Source organism: Aplidium turbinatum, chromosome 9, assembly GCF_918807975.1.
Source record: "Aplidium turbinatum chromosome 9, kaAplTurb1.1, whole genome shotgun sequence".
Taxonomy (NCBI): domain Eukaryota; kingdom Metazoa; phylum Chordata; class Ascidiacea; order Aplousobranchia; family Polyclinidae; genus Aplidium; species Aplidium turbinatum.
The window spans coordinates 13938552-13962053 of record NC_137480.1 but is presented as its reverse complement, the minus strand read 5'-3'; the positions used below and the strand labels follow the sequence as shown (position 1 = coordinate 13962053).

The following is a 23502-nucleotide window of genomic DNA, read 5'->3' as shown; positions in this document are numbered from 1 at the left end:
CAGATTAGTAGCCTACTGGTAGTGAATTTATTTTGGAGCACCCGTACTGAATTACTTTTACTTTAGTAAAATCGCTAGTTTTTGTCTAGCTACTTGTTTTTTTTTTGTATTTTGACGACGTTAGATTTATTTTTTCATTTTGGAAACATAAAAAGCTGATTTTACTCTTTTGTCCAGCGTTGCCAAGATGGAATTTTTAATGCGAGATCTAGTATGATATTGCGTTTTGAAATTAAATGTTTGAATCTAGCATTAAGCAGGAAAGTGAGTAATAAACAAAATTATTTTTTTAATTTTGCGTTATTTAACCCTGTATTCACAGTTCACACATTCGTGGCTTGAAGATGTGCGATAAACCTTGCAAAAAAGTTTTAATTGTGGCAGGCTACCTAAAGATGTTACTCGACAAATTGGAGCAATAGACACTCATGTCATCATTCTAAAAAACTACAGAAGATGTGTATTGTGGTTCTCTCTAAGTCTGCAAAAGGTGTTCGGTCTAACTTTGCAAATTATGACCAAAGACTATTTGGGTTGTAGTTCACCAACTAGGGGAACGTTCAAATATTACGTAACGCCTTCGAGGGGGGGGGTTTATGCAAAGCGTTACGTTAGCGTCACATCGGGGGGGAGGGGGTTCAAGCAAAACGTTACGTAACGCTTTCGAGTACGGAATGGTAGTTTTTTGTGCTGAATTCGTAGTGAAAAAGCGTTACATGGGGGAGGGGGGATTGAAAAAAGCGTTACGTTGGCGTTACATGGGGGAGGGGGGGTCAAAAATTCGGAAAAAAAGCGTTACGTAATATTTGAACGTTCCCTAGTAGGCCTAATCAATAAGTAAAATGCATTTTGACATTTTTTAACATATGCAAATCATCTCCAACCACTTTTGTTTTTTCAGTCTAACATAAAAACAGGTTTATATTGGCTACGCTGTTTCTGTATGCAGTGGTCTACTCTACACTCACTAGCTGTAGCCTACTGGTAGCGCAGGCGCAATGAACGTTTGTTTGAAAGAAAGTTTAATACAACTTGAAAAAACCCACACATAAACATTTATTGTAGCTTACTACTTTTGAGAACAAACTGCTATTTGTAAGATTGAAAGCAAACATGTAAAAACAACCACAGATACTTTTAAACTAGCAAAACTTCGCGCAAGTAACATGATATGAATGAGTAAGCATTCACAACCCATTTTGAAAGGTACGCACTCTAAAAACCAATGAAACTTTTTAACAAGACATGCTTACTTGCAAAATACAGATTTTTTTTCTCACGCAGTTGCTAAGTTCTCTGATATAATCATCAACAACAATATCTATATAAGTTCTTGAAAATTTGGAGACATTTCTTTAAAACCGATTCGAAGTCGAACGTAGATTTAGTTTTGATATAATGTAGATTTAGCTTTGGTAGGCCATTACTTCCATCTGGAACAACAATTACCGGTACGGACTTTGACCGAATAGAGCTTTATCCTATGTCCTCTAAATCAGCAGCCGGAACACTAGACGGATTAGCAGCAGGAACACTAGGAGCTACCTTGCCACGCTGAGGGACCAGCAAAGGGCCATTGCTTCCCGGGGGTGCAGGCTTCATTACAATTTTTTCACCTTCCATCGTTTCATGCTCTTTTTCCCTGACAAAATAATAAACCCAGATCAAACAGATGACTTCATGCCGCCGTCCGAATGACAGGATCCCTAGGTCGCAAAACACAAATGACGCAAAGTCCGAATCCGTAATGCATGAATGACGCGAGATTTGATTATTTCGTAGTAAAATTAATTGTTCTTTTGAACATAGTAGCAATTTCATTTGTCGCGATAGCAATTTCAACTTTCATTTAAACAACCACCGCAAGTTAAACCAATTAGAGCAATTGCAATATTGCAATTATTGCATTGCTGCATTTCTGACGTACGCGCGCTGCGCAGTCAGGGATTAAGCATTGCATTTCATAATTGAAAGTCAGCAGTCTAGGCTAACTAAGGTTACTCAATACAAACAGTGGTGACAGAATACAGTTCGTATTAATTCATACATTTTTTCTAGGATTAGCCCATATTTCCTCGCCAGACCAGCGTAAGCAACTAGTAAGCAATGTTTTTGCCGCCCCAATGGTTATTTCCGATAGCCATCACTAGAGGAACACATCTTATTGTGTTTAGTTTAACTTTAAAAGCTAAAATCTTTTTGCTGAATTAGAAAGGTCGCTTATAATTTCTAGGAGAAAGCAATAAAGTCTATTTGTACTATTTTTGAACGGTAATTCATTCTTAACTAACCTTCTATAGTTGAAAATCACAAAGCAATAGAAAGAGCACAGTAAGCAAAAAATAGCCTAAAACAGGGCTTCCCAAACTAGGGGTCGCGTAACGAACTTCAGGGGTCGCAGAAAGTATACCAATTTGCACAAGGTACTGCATATTAACACTTCTGTGCGAGATGTTGTGACAGTTATTAACTTTATTGAGAGTCGAGCACTAAATAGGCTGCCAGTATTTTTGAAAATTTATGAGGTGAAATGGAATTCGAGTTAAAAACTCTTTTACTGCATCGTGAAGTGAGGTGGTTTTCAAAAGTCAAAGATTTAAAATGGCTAGCCAATTAACGTTGAAAACTGAAATCGTGATTTTTTTTCAAACAGAATTAAATTCAGTTTTGGTCCACCATTTTTGCATCTAGCTTTTGGAATTATGCCAAATGTCAGATTTGCTTTAAAAGCTGAACGAATTTAATTTGTCCCTCCTAGAAGAAAGTATCAATATTTTACATTGAAATCTAAAATTGATGCGTTTATCAAAAAATTGAACATCTGGAAACAAAAATTTCAAAATGATTTATCTGAAATGTTCTCACTTTGCCTACCGTTCCAATCTAAGCAGCATTAAAACCTTCTTGAGACCTGCTTTAACTAACACTGAGCCAATGGTGGACTTGCTTTATGGCAGAAAGCAGTGACACCCATCAAACAGGATAAATGTGCTGCTTTTTTGTTTTGTTTCCAGTAAGCTACCAATAGGCTTCGTTGTGATGGTCAGAAATAAATGAGTGCCGGTGAATTGTTTTTGGTTTTCGTTTGATCTAAGCTTTTCAATAAATATCACAAATGTAGAATTCGTCGTTTTTAATCGTAAAGGGTCGTGAAAAATTTTAAGAGAGAAAAAGGGGTCGCGAGCAAAAAAGTTTGGGAAGCCCTGGCCTAAAACACAGACAATACGAAAAGATTTTTATTACCATCTTGCTTTTACAGCTTTAATCTCGGCCATCAAAGTTTGTGCAAAACACAGCGGAAGTACCTGAAAATTTTGAAACAGTAAGAAAATTTCTACGTTAATCTGTTTAATGTAACTTTCATTTACAGCACTTGCCCCGATGACGTGATTACAAAAGCTGCCCCAGTTGGCTTTTCACATTGATTGAACGTATGCAGTTAAATAAAACAATGTAGCTGGGACAGTAAGTCTCTGGCGTTCAAAGAACCTGTTTTCACTCAGATTGTTACCTGTACCAAAGCTAAACCAATAGCTATTCCCGCCAATATATAAAGATTGAAATTTAACCAATCTCCAAAGCTAGTGATGCAACCGACAGTGTAAATTCTTGTCGCTCTCTCCGCAACCTGAAAAGATTACAAATACAGTCAAGAATTTGTCCTATACAGTTTGAGTTGAGCGGGTAAACTTGTAGCTTTAGGAGAAAGGTACCAGCTGTAACAATTTCTGAGCTTCTTATTGCCATTCCTAAGCAGTAACAGTGGTAAACCGGCTCAATGGCCTAGTGGTTGAGTGCCGCCTCTGCGTCGTTAGGACGTTACCGGAGACAGGGAATTGCTTCTCTGTTTCCGTGGTAAGCTACAATTTAGGCTGTATAAAAGATCGGTGAACCGGCTATATTTTTACACTCAACTGATTTGTCTACTTGCAAGATTTGTGAGCGCTACAAGAGAAACATGATAAACAATTTTTGAACACAAGTCACTGTTTTTCTTTGTTTTCTTCTAGGATTAAGATCACACCCTTACGCACAGTGGGCGACATTGTGTGGGCAACATGTAAAACATAACCTTGCGATGGTAATGAGCACCTTTAAAAAACCAGTCTACCTTAGTGTTTAGTCAGAAACAAACAAAGTAATGAAAGTCGCATACAAGCTTTGGAGGCTAATAAAATCATTATATCATTAACAAACATAATGCAAAAAGAACAAATCGAATGACCTGTAGTGGTTGACATTGACAGGGCCACCATTGATAAATCGTTGCTTAAACGATGGACGCAACTTCCAACCTTGAGCTTGAAGTTTAATCGGCAAGGTTTACATAATAACAGTTCAATTTAAGGGTTGCTCGTTTAGAGTTAAAATAAACATATAAAACTCCATTACAATAACAAAGACTTGGACATTACATTAGTCTGAAGCTAAAGTAACAAAATATCTTCGATAGAACGCACCGAAATTGAAGGATCACGAACTCTAAAACCGCACTGCGTATTAATCACAGGAGGATTCTCCTTCAAGCAACAAGAAAATGGCACTCCGCATGCCTCCATGGGAGCAAGCAGTGCGTTGTTAATCGAAATCAGTGAGGAACAGTTGAAATACACGTTGTTATCCCAATCGTCAGGACCAAGAGCACCTCCACAACACTGAAGCTGCCCAAAGTAAAAAGATGATTGAACAACTTTGGATTCTGCTTACTTAGCTACATGCGTGTCAAGACGTGAAATGTTTTGTGGAGTGCTGCCAAATCTCATTAACTACCTACAAAAAGTGATTTTTACAACTGACAGCATCATAGGCTACTCAGTAAAAACACAGAGCTAATAAAAATACACATTTTCAATATCAATTTTGAAGTTGGGAGACCATAAATGCTAGAGAGAGGGTTTTCTTGCTAGCCTGACAATGTTCAATTGTTCATGTCGCCAGAAAATCTGATAAAAACGGGTCACCGGGGGAAAATCTAGCTTACTAACATGGTATGTGTATAGATGTTGTTCAAAATGAATAGTACAAACAATAGGCCACAAGATTTGCTAATGTTTGTGCATTCGGAAGCGTTTAGAGAAATGCTTTATTTCGTTTATTGAGTAAATGATACGCCTGTATAAGTAGCCTACAATCAACATGACAACTAGTAGCAACGTAAGATAAATTTCACAAATTGTTTTTAGTGATCGCTTTTTTGCTTGCTATTTCAGTTTTTTTATACTGTTTGTAATCATTTCATAGCCTACATTTTCAAGCAACAAAGGTTTAAAATTTGGAAAAATCATTAGCCTAAATAAAGAACTCCAAAGTACAAAAATAGAGTTGCAAAATGAAAAGTTGAACTAGTTTAAGTTTAATTTTGTAAATTATGTGAATGAGAGCAGGCAATTGAGTCAAGTAACACAGGTTAACTGATTCGAGTAGGCCTTAGAATTAGATGTTTTACTTTCGTTCATTTCAGAACTAGGCTACTTCAGTTGCAGACTTGCAGGCCTTACAGCATTTGAATTTTTCAAAAGTTGCTAATAATAAACAACAATTTGTTTTATATATTTTTTTTATACAAACAAGCTTTTTAAAAATGAAAAAAAAACATCCCAAAAATACTAACATCACTAATCACTATGTATCAGTATTTGCACAGGTAGGCCTAGAGAAAGAGTCTACTAAGCTATCAGCATTGGCCTCAAAACCGACTACCAGGCTACAACGAGTAAATTAGCCTAGAAATAGCAGTAGTTGACATCATGTGGTTTTCCCAACACTGATAGGCGAGATTGAGAAACCTCCACTTTTGCCGTTACAGTGACTTATAGTGAATTAAACCATGTCTGTGAAAACATCATCATCATAATCCATCGTCGGTTTGTTCCCCACTAGTGGGGGTGGCAAACAAGTATCAAAAAGCAGATTTCCGCTTTTGGCCTATCAATACGTGTGAGCATATTCGATTCCTTGGTAAACAATCACTTTTACTTGATATAGTACACTTTACATCTTACAAATCGTCCCAAAAAAGGTGATAATATAAAAGACAAGTCTTACATAGTCTTGTGAGAAATCAATAATATTTTGAAGATCAGGGTCATTTCTGTATTCACTGATGGTTTTACTTATGAAGTTGGCAAATTGTTCGTCGAACCACTCCTTGTATACGAATCCCAGTATTCCAAAAATCAATTCAATGAAAAAGACCATTCCAAGGCAAACAGAAAACTGCACAAAAGAAGAACCATTAATCACACACGGAGTCCAATTTCTTTATTAACACTAGAATTACCAGGATTTTTTACACCCTAGAATTACCACGGTGTCCTATAGGACACCTTCAGTATTGCAGCGTTTTTCTGTGTAACTGCTAGTGTTTTAACTATTATTATGCATTCTAAATGAATGCAGTTTCATAAAAAACACATTTGCATGCAACTTGTATTGTTGAAAACCTATTTCGAACAAAAAAGCACAAGAAATAAGCACTCCATGAGACATGGTTTAGCAAATCTTAGACTAGCCTACAGATGTAAAAGAAACATAAATGAGTACAAAAGTACACTTGTGGCCAGCCATATATATAATGGCTGCATCACAGTATCATTTGCAACACCCGCTGAATTTCACAAAAATAACTTTCGAATCATTTTGCGAACACTTTCCACAGGTAGGATTCTGACACTTGGAACACGTAAATGTCGTTGCATTGTTACAGCCTCTTCTATACTATGTTATAGAATCTATAGCATTTCCTGCGTTTACTTGACTCAAGTGTCATGACAAAATAGTTGTGTTGTTTATTAGTTGGTGGCACAAACATTCAATGAGCTCGAGTATAAAGTCTCTTCGTGATATATGGTTACCAGTCGACTTTATAAAAAGGGCACATGCGTTGATTGCTGCTATATCGAGGATGTTACCCCATAATATGGCCACCTCGTGGAAACTGATCGCTATTGTACAAACGAACTATTTGATCAAAAACGTCGACACCAACTTAGTTCTCATTGTAGGTACCGATCACATATGGCTTTTTGGCAGCCGTGGTGGTGTCCACATCTGGCGTAGAATGCATGGTGGATAACAGACAGATTGTTTTTTAGCTTTTTGTTGGTACTTTACATAGGTACATGCGTGAAATGTAAAGCTTGCTGTTGCTGTGTTACAAATCAAAGACTCGCTGTTGCGTCATAATGAGTGAGTTTCGATAGGCAGCTATTGAGAGCAAAATAGATTTAGATTTAAAATTAGGTTATTAAGCCAATACAGTGTAACATGCTTTCTGGTGTCCTATAGGACACCGTGGTAATTCTAGGGTGTAAAATCAAAAATGTGATATAATTTCTTTAACAAATATCCTTGGCATTCGGGCAACATGGTAACATTATGTCAAGTGAATTTTGTTAAAAGTCAAAGAATTTCAGAACAAAAGCTCTTAATCCGAAGCGGCAATTGCAGATTAAAGAAGACCCGGTGTCCTATAGGACACCCTGGTAATTCTAGTGTTAAATGCAAAAAAATGCATCTACATATACCTGTGAAATTTAAAGGTTATTATGATATCTAATAGCCTACACGTTTGGCCAATTTGTTCCCAATGACAATGGCGGCTCGTGGTCATTTGTAGTGGAGGGGCTACGATGTTGATAGCCAAATAACAGTACCCTAATGTCTATAGCCCTCTAAGCAAAAACCCACTGTACCCGTACGGTATTAAAAATTCACAAATCTCAGTAACTACATCACTTCCTAACTAACACAAGTTAAATAAACTCTACCATATAACTCTACCCTACTATCAAAATCGTCTAGTTTTTTCTTTTCTTAACGCTCAGCAAGACATAGCCGTGCACGGACATTTTGCCGAAAGGACATTTTGCCGAAAGACATTTTGCCGAAAGACATTTTGCCGAAAGGACATTTTGCCGAAAGACATTTTGCCGATGGACATTTTGCCGAAAGGACTAAGGTTGTGAACGATAGACTAAAACACACTGTGGAGAATATCGATACATATAACACGAAAAGGAGTTTCGGCAAAATGTCCATTCAGCAAAATGTCTTTCGGCAAAATGTCCGGGTACCGACATAGTTAGCCTACCTGTTCTTCATTAGCCTAAAAATACACTGGCAAATCGATACATCCGATTTCAGCCGAGTCACTTTCAGAGTCGGCCACAACCTAGAACCAGAAAAATGGATTGCCAGAAAGTGGCTCAGCAAGTTTAACAGAAAGTTATAGAAGTTGCTGGAAATTTCGCATACGTCGTCAATCGTCATAAAAAAGTAACCTTCAGAGTTGGACTGCAGCCCTTCATAGAGCATTTCCAATAAAAATTCAGTAATAAGATAAGGAAAATCAGTCACGAAAGGAAACCGGAGCCAAGAAAACAATAAAAAAGTAGGAATGGCTATAGTTATTACGACACAGTAGCTAAAATTTAGATGTTTTTAACGTTAAGACAAGTTTTTCAATTAAAATTTAGGATTTAGAAATAAAAATAAATTGAATAAAAAAGTTTTTCTTTTACAACCCAGGGGGGGATGCAACCTCGCCTCACGAGCCGCCACTGCCCGATGGTAATAAACAAAAAAGTAACGTCGTTCGTTTCCTCAGATCGGCGCAGAACGTAATAGCCGGCAATAGAGTCACAAAAAGAAACGTCATCGTAATCAATGCCGCTGCATTTGTTATGATCCCTTTAACTGATTTAAGTTATGTTTGTCATAAAAAATTCTAATAACTGATTTAGTTGATACTAAATTTACGAATTGGGCCAAAACAAGGCGATTTGCATCTACTGTAGAACTGTTTTTGCTGCAAACGTATCAATTGTGCACACAGCTGACTAAATCACACGCACTCTGTTAAATCACTACTACAAGTTGCTGACTGTATTGAACAAAATAGATATCCAACTCTCGAGCATCTTTTTTCACAGTCACCTGTTCCTTTCTCAAAAAAGTTAGATGACCTACTGTAATAGATCATTACCATACGTCTAATTGAACCTTTGAAAAAAACAAAAACAATTCAAGAAGACAAATCACTTACTATTTTGAGCAAAGTTATGTTTTCTCTCAAGGAGCCAACACATCCTGTAAAGCTCACCAAAATTATCACCACTGAAATAGCTATTAATAGCGCAACAGGGTCAATTGGCATCGAGCTAATCACAGAAACATTGTCGAAAAATCCCTGAAAAAGAAATTATGCAAAAATTACAAGCTTTTCACAGATGCCAGAACAAAATCTAACATAATATACTGTATGCCAGGGGTGTCCAAACTTTTTCCCACGTGGGTCAACAGCCTCTGAGAATCTTGTTTTGTGTAAAAAGATGAATATAATTATAGCAATGTTGTATTATTTAATGTCATTTTCATACGACAAAGCAACATGCAGGTTTAAGTATTTCGTTGTATAGGCTACCTACCTCCTACATACTACGGGATATGATAAGAGGCTGTATAAGTCATCTGCTTTTCCATCAGAAATAAACACATTTAGAAACTTTGTAAAACACAGCTATGTTATTGTCAAGGATGACGTCTTGATTTCTGTACTCAGGTCAAGTCTGGTTCGAGGTTAATGGTAGACAAGCATAAAATACCACGTTGGTGGGAGTCGCTCAGCTATGACCTCAAGCGGTTCTTGTTCAAGTTCATAATCGAGAACGTCTGCTCACACAAATGTATTGAACCTAACAAGCGCAATATTTCGTCGCAAACTTTTGCATTTCTAGAAATGTGTTTTTATCAAGCTGCTGATAAAAAGCCACGACAGAAAGACGTCGTTGAATTTGCACTCTCAGGCAATAATAATTTATTTTGCAATTATAATGCAACAATGATTCTACCTTTTCTCGCCTGGATTTGTATGAAAAATACTGTCATCAATTAAAAAATGCAAGTTGAATTTGTATGATTTCTGTGTGTCTGCGGGCCAAAAACAACACATTGTGCAACAATAGGCCCGGCTATACAAAAACATATCGAGGGCCGAACTTTGGACACCGCAGCTGCATACTATAGCCTATAGCCCTATACAATATACTCTTAATTTCAAATAATGCATATTCTGCAAAATGTAACTAAATGATCGTATAAATAATCAAATTAAATTTTCATTCTCTTTTTTCTGCCATTAATATGTCTGTGACAGGGATTGGTTTGTAATAAAATAACCGCAGAGTAGAAGGTACAATGTAAGTTGCGATTCTTTGAGAAGTAATAAAACTCGGTTAAGTCAAAAATGTGCATAAACAGTTTGCTTTGTTAGCAGCTAGTAGAGCTAATACATCAATCATAGTTGCATAGTCACAGCAATGAGGCAATATTTATTACACAAATATAGCAAACACAAAATACTCCCAACCCCACAATCAATTTCACAGCCCTATTTTTTATGGTCAAAAAGTCTGATACTACCGGACTTCTTTAATTGCCTTGCCTGAACCAGGCATCGACGGCCTCGGATGAATAATTAGATCAAATGTTTCTATTGTATGTTGCATGGATGATTGTTTCTGCCTTGTCGTTAAATTGCATCAGATGTGTTTGTCTTTATCTGCCAGGTGCCCGCTTTCCAAAAAATTTACCAGTTAAAGAGAGATGCTCCACTTTTTGCTTTCTTATTATATGGCCAAGAAATTTATATTGTCTGGTTTCCATACTTTTTAACAGAGTTCTGGTTTGGTTCACTTGGTGTAAAATTTCTTTATTTGTTTTTTTTTGCCAGCCATGAAATGAGTTGCATTCTACGGAAACACCACATTTCAAAAGCATTCATTTTTTCAGCCATTTTTGTTGATATATTCCAGGTTTCAGAATTGTAGTGAAAAACAGGATAAATATAGGGTAGGGTGAAATGAGTATATTTTTTGTATATATATTTTGGGCTGTGTAATCTTGCTATTGGTGGATCACCTAAATATTTTTTTGGGTTATGACATTGGGTCTTTGGTGTAACTAATGCTATTGGCTAATTTTCCTAAAATTGAATATTAAAGCTGTAGTAACCTTTTTTTTGTTCCCCCATATACCCATTTCACCCCAAAAAGTTGGGGTGAAATGGGTATGCAAACAGTTTCCTGTAGTAAACCTATCATTAACCCTAATATACCTATTTTATGCATTCTAGTGGTTGAAAGGGGTACAACAAAACCATTTAAAAAAAAATTGAGCTTTAGGAAAAAATAAATTTTTGAGAAGGAAATTTTATACACACAGGAAATTGGCAGTTATGATAACTCAAAATTAACACAAAACATTTGTACAAGACAGGCGTGTGTACTCTGTAGGACATAGCTACAACAATGTGTAGGTCTACACCAAAATCAAATCAAAATCTTAGTTAATTTTGTCTCTGAAATGATACTTCAATTTTGAAACAGAAAATTTCAGTATACCTATTTCACCCCACGTTTGTAATAGCTTAAAAAATATGTTTTATAAAAGTCACAGAAATTGACTTTCTTGTGTACTGATAATCTATTACAGGTATGTTACATTAGAACAGAAAGATCCTTCCCACTGGCTTCCTGCAAAAAGAAAATCAAAAGTTTTTCAAAAATAAAAAATTCAGAAATAATTTTTTTCCAAATATTTTTTACAATATCACCATGAAAAATGCAATATAAATCAAATTTTTGATTATTAATTGGATAATGCAATGTGGTATTTCATGGCAAAAAAAGATCATTGTCCCATCCCTACAAAAAGTATAATGGAGTAATTTGTACAGCATACCCATTTCACCCCACCTACCCAATTCACCCCACCCTACCCTAGCATTTTAAAACTCTAGACCTTGTCTTAAAGGAGATATTTTTATTGCAAAGAATTGGTTTCATTTGTTGAAAGTTTGCTTTTGCTTGGGCTGTTCTTATGTTGAGCTCTGTTTCGTCTCTTGCATCCCAATTCAGCATAGTACCGAGGTATTTGAATTTTTGGACCTGTTTAAGAATTGTTCCATTAACTGATAAATTACAAATAGGAGTTTCGGCTGCTTTTTTCTTTGTTATGACCATTGTTTCTGTTTTCTTTTTATTTAATTCCATGCCAAATATCTTGCTTTTCGCACACACAATATCTAAGATGTTCTGCAGTTTTACGTCCGAGTCGGCATCAAAACGGTATTGTCAGCATATTGTATGTGGTTAATGTTGTTTCCTCCAATACTAATACCTCTCTCATCTTCAATATGTCTTAAAATTATTTCGCTGTACAATGAGAAAAAGTCGGGTGATAGTACACCACCTTGTCTTACTCCTTTCTGAATGGACGTGTGGTCAGTCACTGGTCACTGCAGTCATCATTAATCCTAATAGCAGCTGATTGTTCGTAATATAAATTTTGAATGATTCTTAGATCTTTGTCGTCAATTCCAATTCGGTCGAGCATGCATAACATTTCATTGTGTTGAACTTTATCAAAAGCTTTTTTATAGTCGATGAAGCATAAATACAGGTCTTTTTGCATTTCGATTGATCTCTGAGCGAGGTTTTTCAGAATGAAGACCGCATTCCTTGTTCCTTTATCAGGCATAAACCCATATTGGTATTCGTTTATGTCTGGGTGTAATTTGTTTCTAACTCTGTTCATGATGACCCTCAGCAGTAGTTTAATAATATGGGACATCAGACTGATTGTGCAATGTTCTTCGCATTCTCTTGTTCCTGGTTTCTTCGGGATTGTAATGAAAATAGATTTTGTCATATCGGTTGGAATTTCACCGGTGTCATATATTTTGTTGAAGAGTGCGTGGAGTACGTCGATGCCAATGTCATCTAGTGCTTTTATCATTTCAGTGCTTATTTCATCTGGGCCTAATGCTTTGTTTGTTTTTGTATTACTTAAAGCGAATGTTATTTCACTTTTTAAAATGGTTGGTCCTGAAAATGGCTCAGAGAATTTAAATAATTTTGTTGTTCTTTCTTGGTCCCCATATAACTCTTCAATTATTCTTTCCATTTGTTAAGGATCTTGTCTTCTTTCAAAAGTACTTTGCCTGATTTAGATTTTAAACACCCAGATTTGTGTACCGATTGGAATTTTCTTGTTATTGCTTTAATCTTTTGGTGTGCTTCACTTGGTGCGAAATTGTAAATTTTTTCAATAGTAGCCTAGCACATTCGTTATTGAGAAAGTTTTCTTTTGATTCGTTGCAAGCCTTCTTTATTTTGTTGTTTAAGCGTTGATATTCTAAGTCATTCTTGTTCTTATATTTTCTTCTCTCTTTGATCATATCTAGAATTTCGGGTTTGATCCAATTCTTATGCTTTGAGGCTTCAACCGTGGGCAAAATTTCAGCTGCTTTAATTAGAGAATGTTTAATCACGTTGAAGTCTTCCTCTGTTGATGTTGCGTTTTTGTTGTTGATTTTTGAGCTGATCATTTCATTTTCGAATTTTTGTTGATATTCATTTTTTAGGCTTACATCCTTGCAGAACTTCCAATCAATTTTCTGTTTCTTTTTAAGTTTCTTAACTTTTGTAGTCTGAGTCTAAATTGGCAACCAGTAGGTTGTGATCGCTGTCGCAGTCGGCTGTAGGAACTGTGAAAGCATCTGTGATACAGCAGTATTTCGAAATTTTTGAAATGTCAGAATATAGTCAATTTTATTTCTTGTATGATTATCAGGACTCTTTCAAGTCCAAAGTTTTTCAAGTTTTTTCATAAACCAGGTGTTGGCAATGTACAAGTTTTGTTCGTGACACCACCGGACTACCAGTACTAAAAATAGTTTCAATTGACATGTAAGTCCACTTTGATAGCTCAGTGGACAAACACCCACTTTACAAATATAGAAACGGTAGTTTCAATCAATAGGGTGTTCCCTTGAAGGACACATCAAGAACAGCGACATTCAACGAATGGAATAATTCATAAACACTTCAACAACATGCAGAAACTTTCTTTGTTAGTCTCAGTTTCTGAAGTTTTCAAAATTCAAAGTTTGAAAGCCTCTTTTAGCATGCCAAACTGCAAAAATCAATTTTCAATAAAAGGCTCATTCCGAGGAGGAAGTTTCCCATAATCATTCAAGAAAATATTAATAGCATACCTTTTCACTCCATGCCCACATGCCAACAATAAGGAATGACAAACCAACACCCTGGAAAAAACAAAGTATAAATTACTGATGCTTCTACAATTAAAACTAATTCTAAATTTATTCTAAAAAATTGCTGCACTATAAGTCACGTCAAAATCATTTTTAGAGTGGTTGACTGTATGAATGCACAAGCACAACACACAAACACATAGTGCTAATAATTGGTTCTATTTTTGTTAAGAGTCTCACTCCAAAGGAGGTTTTTAATCGAATGCTCAAAGTTCAGTGTGATTCAGCATATTTCCATATGTATTTTTAATATCCCGGGTGAGACAATTTACATCCAAATAAGTCAATTCCAGATAAGTAAAAACTAGAGATGTACCGATATATCGGTATCGGCATCGGTATCGGTGATATCGGCCATTTTTTGAGTATCGGTATCGGCATCGGTATCGGCAAAATTTGGCCGATACTGTGGCCGATACTAAACATGTAAAAAAAAGGCGTTTGCTGCCGATTTTCTGCAGAAGCAAAGATATAGATTTTTTAAAGTAGTAACTAACGTCACATTGAAGTAGAAAAATAACAACCTGTTCAAATTTTTGATACCTCACACTCCCATGACTTCAAGCATTGTTTGCTTACAGTGATTCTTTCACTCAAACAAAACGTTTTGCTTCAGCAGTTTTGCGTTGTTTGATTCTTAAGTTGTGATGGAGACTCAATTTCTCCAATATTTATCATTTGTGTTTCTTTTTTACTTTCAGCAGAGAATAAAACCAGGCCAAGACTACCCAGGTGGTGGGAATGTGTAGTTTTGCATCGTTTTTGCGTTGCTGGACGTTTGAGGGACCAGTGTGCGAGTGTGGCTTGGTTGTTTTGGTGGTCTGGTTCTGTCAGTTTATGATTTGGTTTCCGCCTTTCGTTGTGGTGGACTCACCAGGCTTGAACAATGTCGTGGCGGAGTGGGTGGGGGCGGTGGGACTGCGAATCTTCACTGATCTAATCAATAAGTGGTCTTGTTGCGCCTGGGATGGCGGCCTCATTGTGGGGGGGAGTGTCCTTCCCCGCTGTCGGCACGGGGCTGGGCGCTCACTGGGGCGACGGTCTGTTGCGATTTGCTGGCCATAACGGTGTAGCTTCCATGCTAGCCATTTAGACCATCCAATCAACTATATGTTTCTCGGCAGCCGTTTTGAAGCAATAATTGACATCGACAAGAATTGAAATGGCTAGTGTGGAAGCTGCACCGTTGTGATTGGCGGGTCGCGGCAGCTCGCTGTGCTGGTGAGTGCTCACTGCTCAACCTTGTGCTGGTGGCCGGGGGGACGCTCCTTTCTTCGCAATGAGGTTGTCATCTTGGGTCCACGTCTTTTAGGTGCAGACAGTTAGGCGCCGGTCAGATAGGCGCGCACTCTGTGATAACATTTTGTGTGAAAAGCCTTGCCTTACCTGCCAAGCTGATACAATCTGCAGACTTTACTAGGAATAGCACCTAAGTGAACGGGCGCCACAGTGCTCCTCACCTAAATATCTAGACGCCACAGTGTGCGCACCTACTTGACCGGCGCCTAACTGTCTGCGCCTAAAAACTTGCTCCGCCTAAAAGATTTGTGGTCCCATTGTTTTCTTTTTGGGCCTACTTATTCTGCCATGACATTGTTTGGGCTTGGTAAGTTTGTTGCGGCTAAGGGTGGAAGTTGAATCGCCGACTGGTGGAGCCGGCTTGCTGGGGGCAGCCGAGTTGCACGGGTTTTTTGAGTGTTTGGCGGGGTGAGAGCGATGCAGAATTGTGTGTTTTTGCTACCTGGGTAGTCTTGGCCTGGCAAAAGTTTTTCAACCAAATGACAAGCGCCCTTAAGTTGCACATTACTTGTCGAATAGTTTTTGTACGACTACACAAATCACTTGGTTTACATTTTACATCTTATTATCAATTATGATTAGCCTATTTGGAGAGTTTGCGCAAACACTTTTTTTTCAGAAACCCCAATTATGATGCAATGTTTCTTCCCTTATACCCCAATCCTCAATTATGGTGGCCTTTCATTACTAAAACCTACTATTATGACACAACAATGCGGTTGAGATTGGATTCTTGAATCTTTAATGAATTATGCCAATTGAAAGCTTTTTTTAATAGTTTTATGCAAGTAAGGTAAAACTTAGCATTTGATATAATTCCTTGCAAATACCAAAATTGCTTCTTTTTGTAACACCAAAGTATCGGCCAAAATATCGGTATCAGTATCGGTATCGGCCTAAAAAAGTGATATCGGTATCGGGATCGGTATCGGCCAAAATATTGGTATCGGTACATCTCTAGTAAAAACTACAGACAAGTTCGATAAAAACATTTCTACCCTATGAGACCTTATTCAAATAGAGCAACACATTAAGTAAAATACACATAATGAACTTATCAACCCAAAGAGATTAAGCTAAATTATTATTATTTGTTCTAAAATCCATAGCTCACTGTGAATTCTAATTTCGTTTCGACCACGATGTAATGCTGGCATGCTAAAGCCTAAAATCTGGTATCCAGTCACTGATAAATAAAACAAGTACGTTGTTCGAATATTTCGCACATAGCAAAGTGAATTTCAGTTTATTTCAAAAAACTATTTATTAGTTTATTTATGTGTTAGAACAAAGTAAGAACCAGCAACAGACAGTTGTACATAACTGATTAAAAATAACATACCAACACATACATCAATAGATCTACCAATAACAAAAAAATACCCGTACCATCAACTCTCCTATAAATTAAGCACCTATCAACTATTTTAAGTCCAAACAAAGATAAAGTTTGAAACTTGAGTGTTGAATGTTTTAGCAGTATAGAAAACATTGAGACACCCTTCAATAAGACAACTTTTCTGATAAGTTGAATCTATATAATGAGACTGAAAAATAACTGTCTGAAAGGGGATTTCTGCTAGTTTTGCATATGACACTTGTAGACTGTAGTGTAGAGGCTTTGAACCAATGATGCACTCAGGCCCAGTCATTGAAATTGCAGAATAAAGTTTCCGTTTAATAAACTATTGTTGCACAAATGCACGTGAATTATTCCATTACTAGGTATCCACTGAATGGAGAGCTGTCCTTAAAGGGCATTGATCAAGCTCATGCTCTAAGAGTTGCTTCGACATAGTTTAATGTTCCTGTTTTTTCGTCAGAAAAGTAGGATGCTACTTCAACTGCAGTAATGGCACAGACTGTTACCCCAAGTACAATCGGCAAGAAAATATATCTAGCAGCTGTAAAAATATAGTTTACAATAGACTGGTCATGTCAGCAAAAAAAAAAAACTGGCAGTTTTGGGCACATGATTCAAGATTGAAAATTGAGAAAACGATGAGGAATTTTTTTTATATCACTGACTATATCTAGCAAGACCACACAAGATTAAAGTGCTTCAATAATTTTGGAAGGCACGTCTTTTATACACAGACAGTTAGGCACCTGCCAAATAGGTGTGCACACTGTGGTGTGACAATATTTAGGTGCGGTGCACGGTAGGGTGCATCGTCTCCCCCTTTTTTTTGAAACTGGTTTCATAACATTGAGAACTGTGTTCCACTTCAAGAAAAATTCAGCCAAAAAATTTTTTTTCGCTCAGGGACTCCCCCTTCCACTAGCGCCTGACCCCCCCAAATTGCGGACAGAAAAATTGCTATAACTCCAAAACTAAAATACTTAGACATAAAGTGTTTGGTATTAAATTCATTGCAACTATATGATTTGATTCAAATTTGGTGAATAAAACATATTTTACAAAGAAACAATTTTTTTGCTATTCAGTAGACACTGTTCACTCGAATACATCTAAAAAAATAGCTATGAAATGATAATGCACTGTTCGTTTTATGCATGTTCCCTCGCAAATATTATAATAATATCAATGAATGAACTAAAAATATCAATAAGCCTAAAGTGAATTCTGTTTCATTACTAATAATTATAATAATATTCAATAAAACTTTAAAAAAAGGCAGACTTTGTCTCATAGAATAGCCTTAAAAACGGCTTTAAAAAGGAGGGGGGTCATTCTTTTTCAAATCATCCAGAAAAAAGTGAAAATGTAACCCACCATCTCAGATTTTAATGAAACTTTGCACAATTGTAGAGAAAGTTATACTGAGCAAAATGAAACCAATTTTACCGAAATCGGTTCAGTACATCCGAAATTATGCGCATTTAAAAATTGGCAATTTCAGAATCACTCAAGCGTGAAAATTTACCCAAATTTTTATGTGGAGAGTTTGATGTTGTGTAAATCAGCAACATTTTAAGCTATGACCTTCAGATTTGGTGAAGATACACTTGAAGATGATTGTCAACTTCTTGCGAAGTTTCGAAACTCTAGGTCACGCATGAATGATTTTGTCGTTGTTTTAGTTAGGGTGCATTTTTGAAATCAATCAACCATGACGTGTTTTTGCGATGTTGTGCCGAACAAAGCGATACATCAATATTATCAAGTATGGTATCAAATGAAAGGTCTTGACCTCCTCTTTCTGTTGGTAAAATAAAATATGTGTGTATTTGTGTCTGTCTTGTTCAAATAAGCAAAAGATTAAGAGTTATTGCTTTTCATATATTTTTGCTGAAAATACACTCTTGAAATGCAATGCTTGTTCAATGAATCAGCCTAATTGGTCATTTAATATAATAACAGTAGCTGCAATTACAGTAGTGGCTATTAGTGATGCAAGCCGCGCAGCGTACGTGGCCGCTTTCGACTTTTTTTTGTCGCGCCGCGTTGAAGGTTGAAATCACAAAGCCGCGCCGCTTGCTGCGTAAACTTTCAAGAAATGTTAAAGGTTCCAGAAGAAGATATGGCTGATACTGCTTCTTCTTGTAACACCAATGCAACTGGTATGCCAGATAATGCAACTTCTTTCAATAGGCTCATGGAATTGCTGAAATCAAAGATCAACAAATCAGAAGCAACAAGAGCACAAAAAATCCAAATGTTGACAATGGTTCCTCTATCTTATAGTCGTCAGAAAGTGGCAGATTATTTTGATGTTTCCGAGTATATGGTTAGAACAGCAAGAAGCTTGTTGCAGCAAGATGGAATTTTGACTATGCCACCACCAACTCACCAAGACAAGGAAAAACTCTGCATCAAGATCTTCAGCAAAGAATAATCAATTTTTACTGTAACAACGAGTATACTCGCATTATGCCGGGCATCAGTGATTGGATGAGCATCAGAAAAAATGTATAGGAGCAAAAACGATTAATCCTTTGCACATTAAAATAATTACACGTGGTGTTTCGAGACAAACATCCTAAAGACAAAATCAGTTTTTCTAAATTTTGCACTTAAGACCTAAATGGTGCGTTACTGCTGGGTGTTCTGGAACTCATTCTGTCTGCGTTTGCACAATCCACCAAAATGTTATATTGCTAATAGATGCAGCGCAAATTGAAGAAAGATACCAGGATCTCATCAAGCTGTTGGTCTGTGACACGAAAAATAGAGATTGTATGCTAATGAGATGTCAACATTGCCCTAAACAAGAAGTTTTAGAAGCTTTATTAAATGACAAATTTGTGGATGTGGATGAAACAATATCATAACATTCAAGGAATGGACGGCAGTTGACCGCACTGAATTAATCACAAGACAGATGACTGTTGCAGATTTTATTGAAGTTTTAGTCCAAAAATTAATCAATTTGATATCTCATTCATACATTGCCAAACAGCAGTCCAACTATCTTCGAAACCGAAAAGAAAATCTTGATCTGTCATCAGTTTTAATTCTTCTGGATTTCAGTGAAAATTACACATTCCGATTTCAAGATGAGGTTCAAGGATATCATTGGTCTCACAATTCTTGTTCAGTGCACCCAGCAGTATGCTATTTCAAGAATCAAGATGACAAACTTCAACACATCAATTTCTGTTTTTTATCTGATGACATGCAACATGATGTTGCATTTGTCTACGTTATTCAGTCAGAAATCAACAAAGTTTTGAACAGCAATATTCCTAACCTACAGACAGTGGAATATTTCTCGGATGGCTGTGCTGCACAGTGTAAAAATTGCAAAAAATTTTATAACTTGTATGTGCATACTCAAGATTTCGGCACCAGAGCATCATGGTCCTTCTTTGCAACTTCTCATGGCAAGTCACCCTGTGATGGGATTGGGGGTACAGTAAAACGTTCAACTGCCATGGAAAGTTTGCGAAGACCTCTTCAACATCAAATTGGATCGTTAGATGATATGATTATGCACTGTGAAGAAAAACTGCCAAATATTCACTGTTTGAAAATTCAAAAAGGGAATATTGAATTAGCGCGTAAAAGTTTGGAAAATCGCTTTAAATCTGCTACCACAATCAAAGGTACAAGAGGATTTCATTTTTTCAGACCGGATAGTCAAACAAAAATTTCAATGAAACGAATCAGCAATGTCATAAATTTTTCCTACACCAGTAGTTTTCATCCTCTGTCTCTCAATTCCAGCATGGTTGTTGATTCAAGTCCAGTGCCTAAACAGGGTGACTATGTTGCTGCTACCTATGATGAAAAATGGTATGTTGGTGTCATTCTACAGGCAGATTAAAACAATGGAGACATTTTGATCAATTTTATGCAACCACATGGGCCTTCAAATTCATTTACTTGGCCTAAACACCAGGATAAATGTTGGTTTCCAAATGAACATGTGCTGTGTGTTATTGATAGTCCTAATCTTGCAACAACTAGAGGACAATATCAATTTTTACAACAATCTATCAGTACCATTTCAACAAAATGGAGATCACTTCATGCATAATAAGCGCACACTATATGCATGATTATTTGCCAATTACTTGGGTATGTTCAAATGATGAACTTTAAGTGTTATTTTCAATAAAAATATATGAAAAACAACAACTCTTAATCTTTTGCTTATTTGAACAAGATAGACACAAATACACACATATTTTATTTTACCAACAGAAAGAGGTGGTCAAGACCTTTCATTTGATACCTTACTTGATAATATTGATGTATCGCTTTGTTCGGCACAACATCGCAAAAACACGTCATGGTTGATTGATTTCAAAAATGCACCCTAACTAAAACAACGACAAAATCATTCATGCGTGACCTAGAGTTTCAAACCTTTGCAAGAGGTTGACAATCATTTTCAAGTGTATCTTCACCAAATCTGAAGGTCATAGCTTAAAATGTTGCTGATTTACACAACATCAAACTCTCCACATTAAAATTTGGGTAAATTTTCACGCTTGAGTGATTCCAAAATAGACCATTTTTAAATGCGCATAACTTCAGATGTACTGAACCGATTTCGGTAAAATTGGTTTCATTTTGCTCAGTACAACTTTCTCTATAATTGTGCAAAGTTTCATTAAAATCTGAGATGGTGGGTTACATGGCCTGGATGATCTGAAAAAGAATGACCCAGGGTCCAACGAACGTTTTCGTCTAGCTCCCTTCGGGAGTAGTCGCTAGAATAGATTCTTCAGGCAAACGGGGTAGTATTTGTAGTAAAGCTGTTTTAAATAATTACATTTCATGGGTGTTTGAAAATTATGTGCCGATATACCGTAGTTACGCACAGAACTCAGATTTTGTCCCATAATCAAAGGCCACTTTTGAAAGTGGAGTTGCAAGCTTGTTAGATGGATGTAATGCAACAGTCTATGGTTTTTGTCGCAAGTTTGGTCTCTTAGATTTGCTTTGTTGAACCACCTGAAGAATGCTTTCAAAGTTTTGAATATTTTGAGCTGATGATCGAAAATCTGTGGCCAGCTTGACATCACGCTCGGAGCAGCCATTTATAACCGTTAACATTTCTGCTTTTGATTTGGCCAGTTTATACTGACTATTTTGTTCCCACTCCAACGTTTTTTTCAAAAAACATTGGGCGTACTTTTAACAGCTTAAAGAGATACCAGGAATCTTTACCAATCAAATCAATCAGTGAAGTGTTGGCATCAATTGTGCCTGGAAAGCTTTCCTTTACCTTTTCTTTTCAGAGGTTCCTGAATTGAACCATCAGCTGCTGGCATTTTTAACAAAGCAGTAAGTGGAAGGGGGAGTCCCTGAGCAAAAAAAAATTTTTTGGCTGAATTTTTCCTGAAGTGGAACACACTTCTCAATGTTACAAAACCAGTTTCAAAAAAAGGGGGAGACGATGCACCCTAGTGCACGGTGGTCGGTGACACCCAGTCATTTAGGTACTATTCCCAGTAAAGTCTGTTAGGTGCTTGATGTTATTACAGATTATATCACCTTGGCAGGTAGGGCAATGCTATTCACACAAAATGTTAGATTGAACAGAAAAATACACAGTTTTGTTAATGTGTGTGTCTGGTATTTAATTGTTGTTAGTCCAGGTTTGCATCAGCAAAAGCTTTATCAATAAATTATTTAAGTTTTCGAACATGACTGCGTTCACTTCTAGTTAAGCCATATAATAACTACACTAAACATTAGTAAAAAACATATTGTATGTTCAAGCAGGTGGTAAGCTTGAGTGTAGAGTAACTTAGTTTTCCGTCAAAAACCCCGTCAAGGTTTAAAGACGATAAAACATAGCCTACCTTAAAGCCAATGGAAAATTTGATAATATCCATACCAGCTAGCCATTAGCCACAAACCAGAATCGAGAAACAGTACCGATTAAGCAAAGTTACACCATTATGTTTGCCACTTGTAGCCAGGGTGCAATTGGTGCATATGTCCTGTAGAGATGTGTTTGTATCAACAGTAGTAGAGGGTTCTAGGCTATAGGCTACTTGCATAGTCAGGTAGCCTACTGCACACTGATATGTTTTAAAGCGATATTCACTTTGTAACACAGCAGGGAAAACTGTCGCATTATCAAATATTTCTGATAAATTTAGCTCACCAAATAGCACCTAAATGACCTGGTGCCATAGTGCGAGATACCTTTATCCTGACGCCATGTAGTGTGCGCACCTATTTGGCAGGCACCTAGCTCAGTCTGTGCCTAAAAGACAGTCACCCAAAAAAAGTTCTATCAAATACTTTAGCAACAAAAACCAAAGTACCAATACCAATTGAACACCTGCAATTAACAATAATGGTATTAAGCTATTATGTTTCATCTATAAAAAACTTCTGAAGTAAATTATTAGGTGCCCCTAGCATAAGATAAAACACTTATATTATCACCTACCCAGAAGAAAACATTGGAAAAAAAAAGAAAATACTTCGTGCACAAGTCAACTTCTTTTGTCATGTTTGTAGCAGTTATTTCAACACTTAGAAAAGGACACGTAACGTTGTCACAAAATGATTTTCTAGTAAAACAAAACTAATTAAGATGTTCCAAACTCATCAGAATATCTGTTAAAAGTCTCTTACAATTAAATAAAACTTAGTAATACTCTGAAAAAATAAACATTTGTCATGAATAAAAAGTATGTTCTTGTGATATGCA

At 36.6% G+C, this 23502-nt stretch overlaps 1 protein-coding gene across 2 annotated transcripts; it reads right to left on the bottom strand.

Moving 5' to 3' along the window:
• Window positions 1-999: 999 nt before the first annotated feature.
• LOC145777259 (tetraspanin-5-like) lies at window positions 1000-23446 on the bottom strand. Of its 2 annotated transcripts, none has more exons than XM_082588597.1 (8): window positions 23239-23446; window positions 14060-14110; window positions 9047-9190; window positions 6046-6216; window positions 4461-4661; window positions 3512-3628; window positions 3244-3305; window positions 1000-1642 (listed from the first exon to the last, which is right to left on the bottom strand). In XM_082588597.1, the coding sequence occupies exons 1-8, from the start codon at window positions 23299-23301 to the stop codon at window positions 1477-1479; spliced, it is 975 nt and encodes a 324-aa protein (XP_082444723.1). In that variant the 5' UTR covers window positions 23302-23446; the 3' UTR covers window positions 1000-1476. The 2 variants fall into 2 exon arrangements, with proteins under 2 accessions (XP_082444723.1, XP_082444724.1); XM_082588598.1 differs by lacking the exon at window positions 23239-23446 and adding an exon at window positions 16533-16618.
• Window positions 23447-23502: the final 56 nt, after the last annotated feature.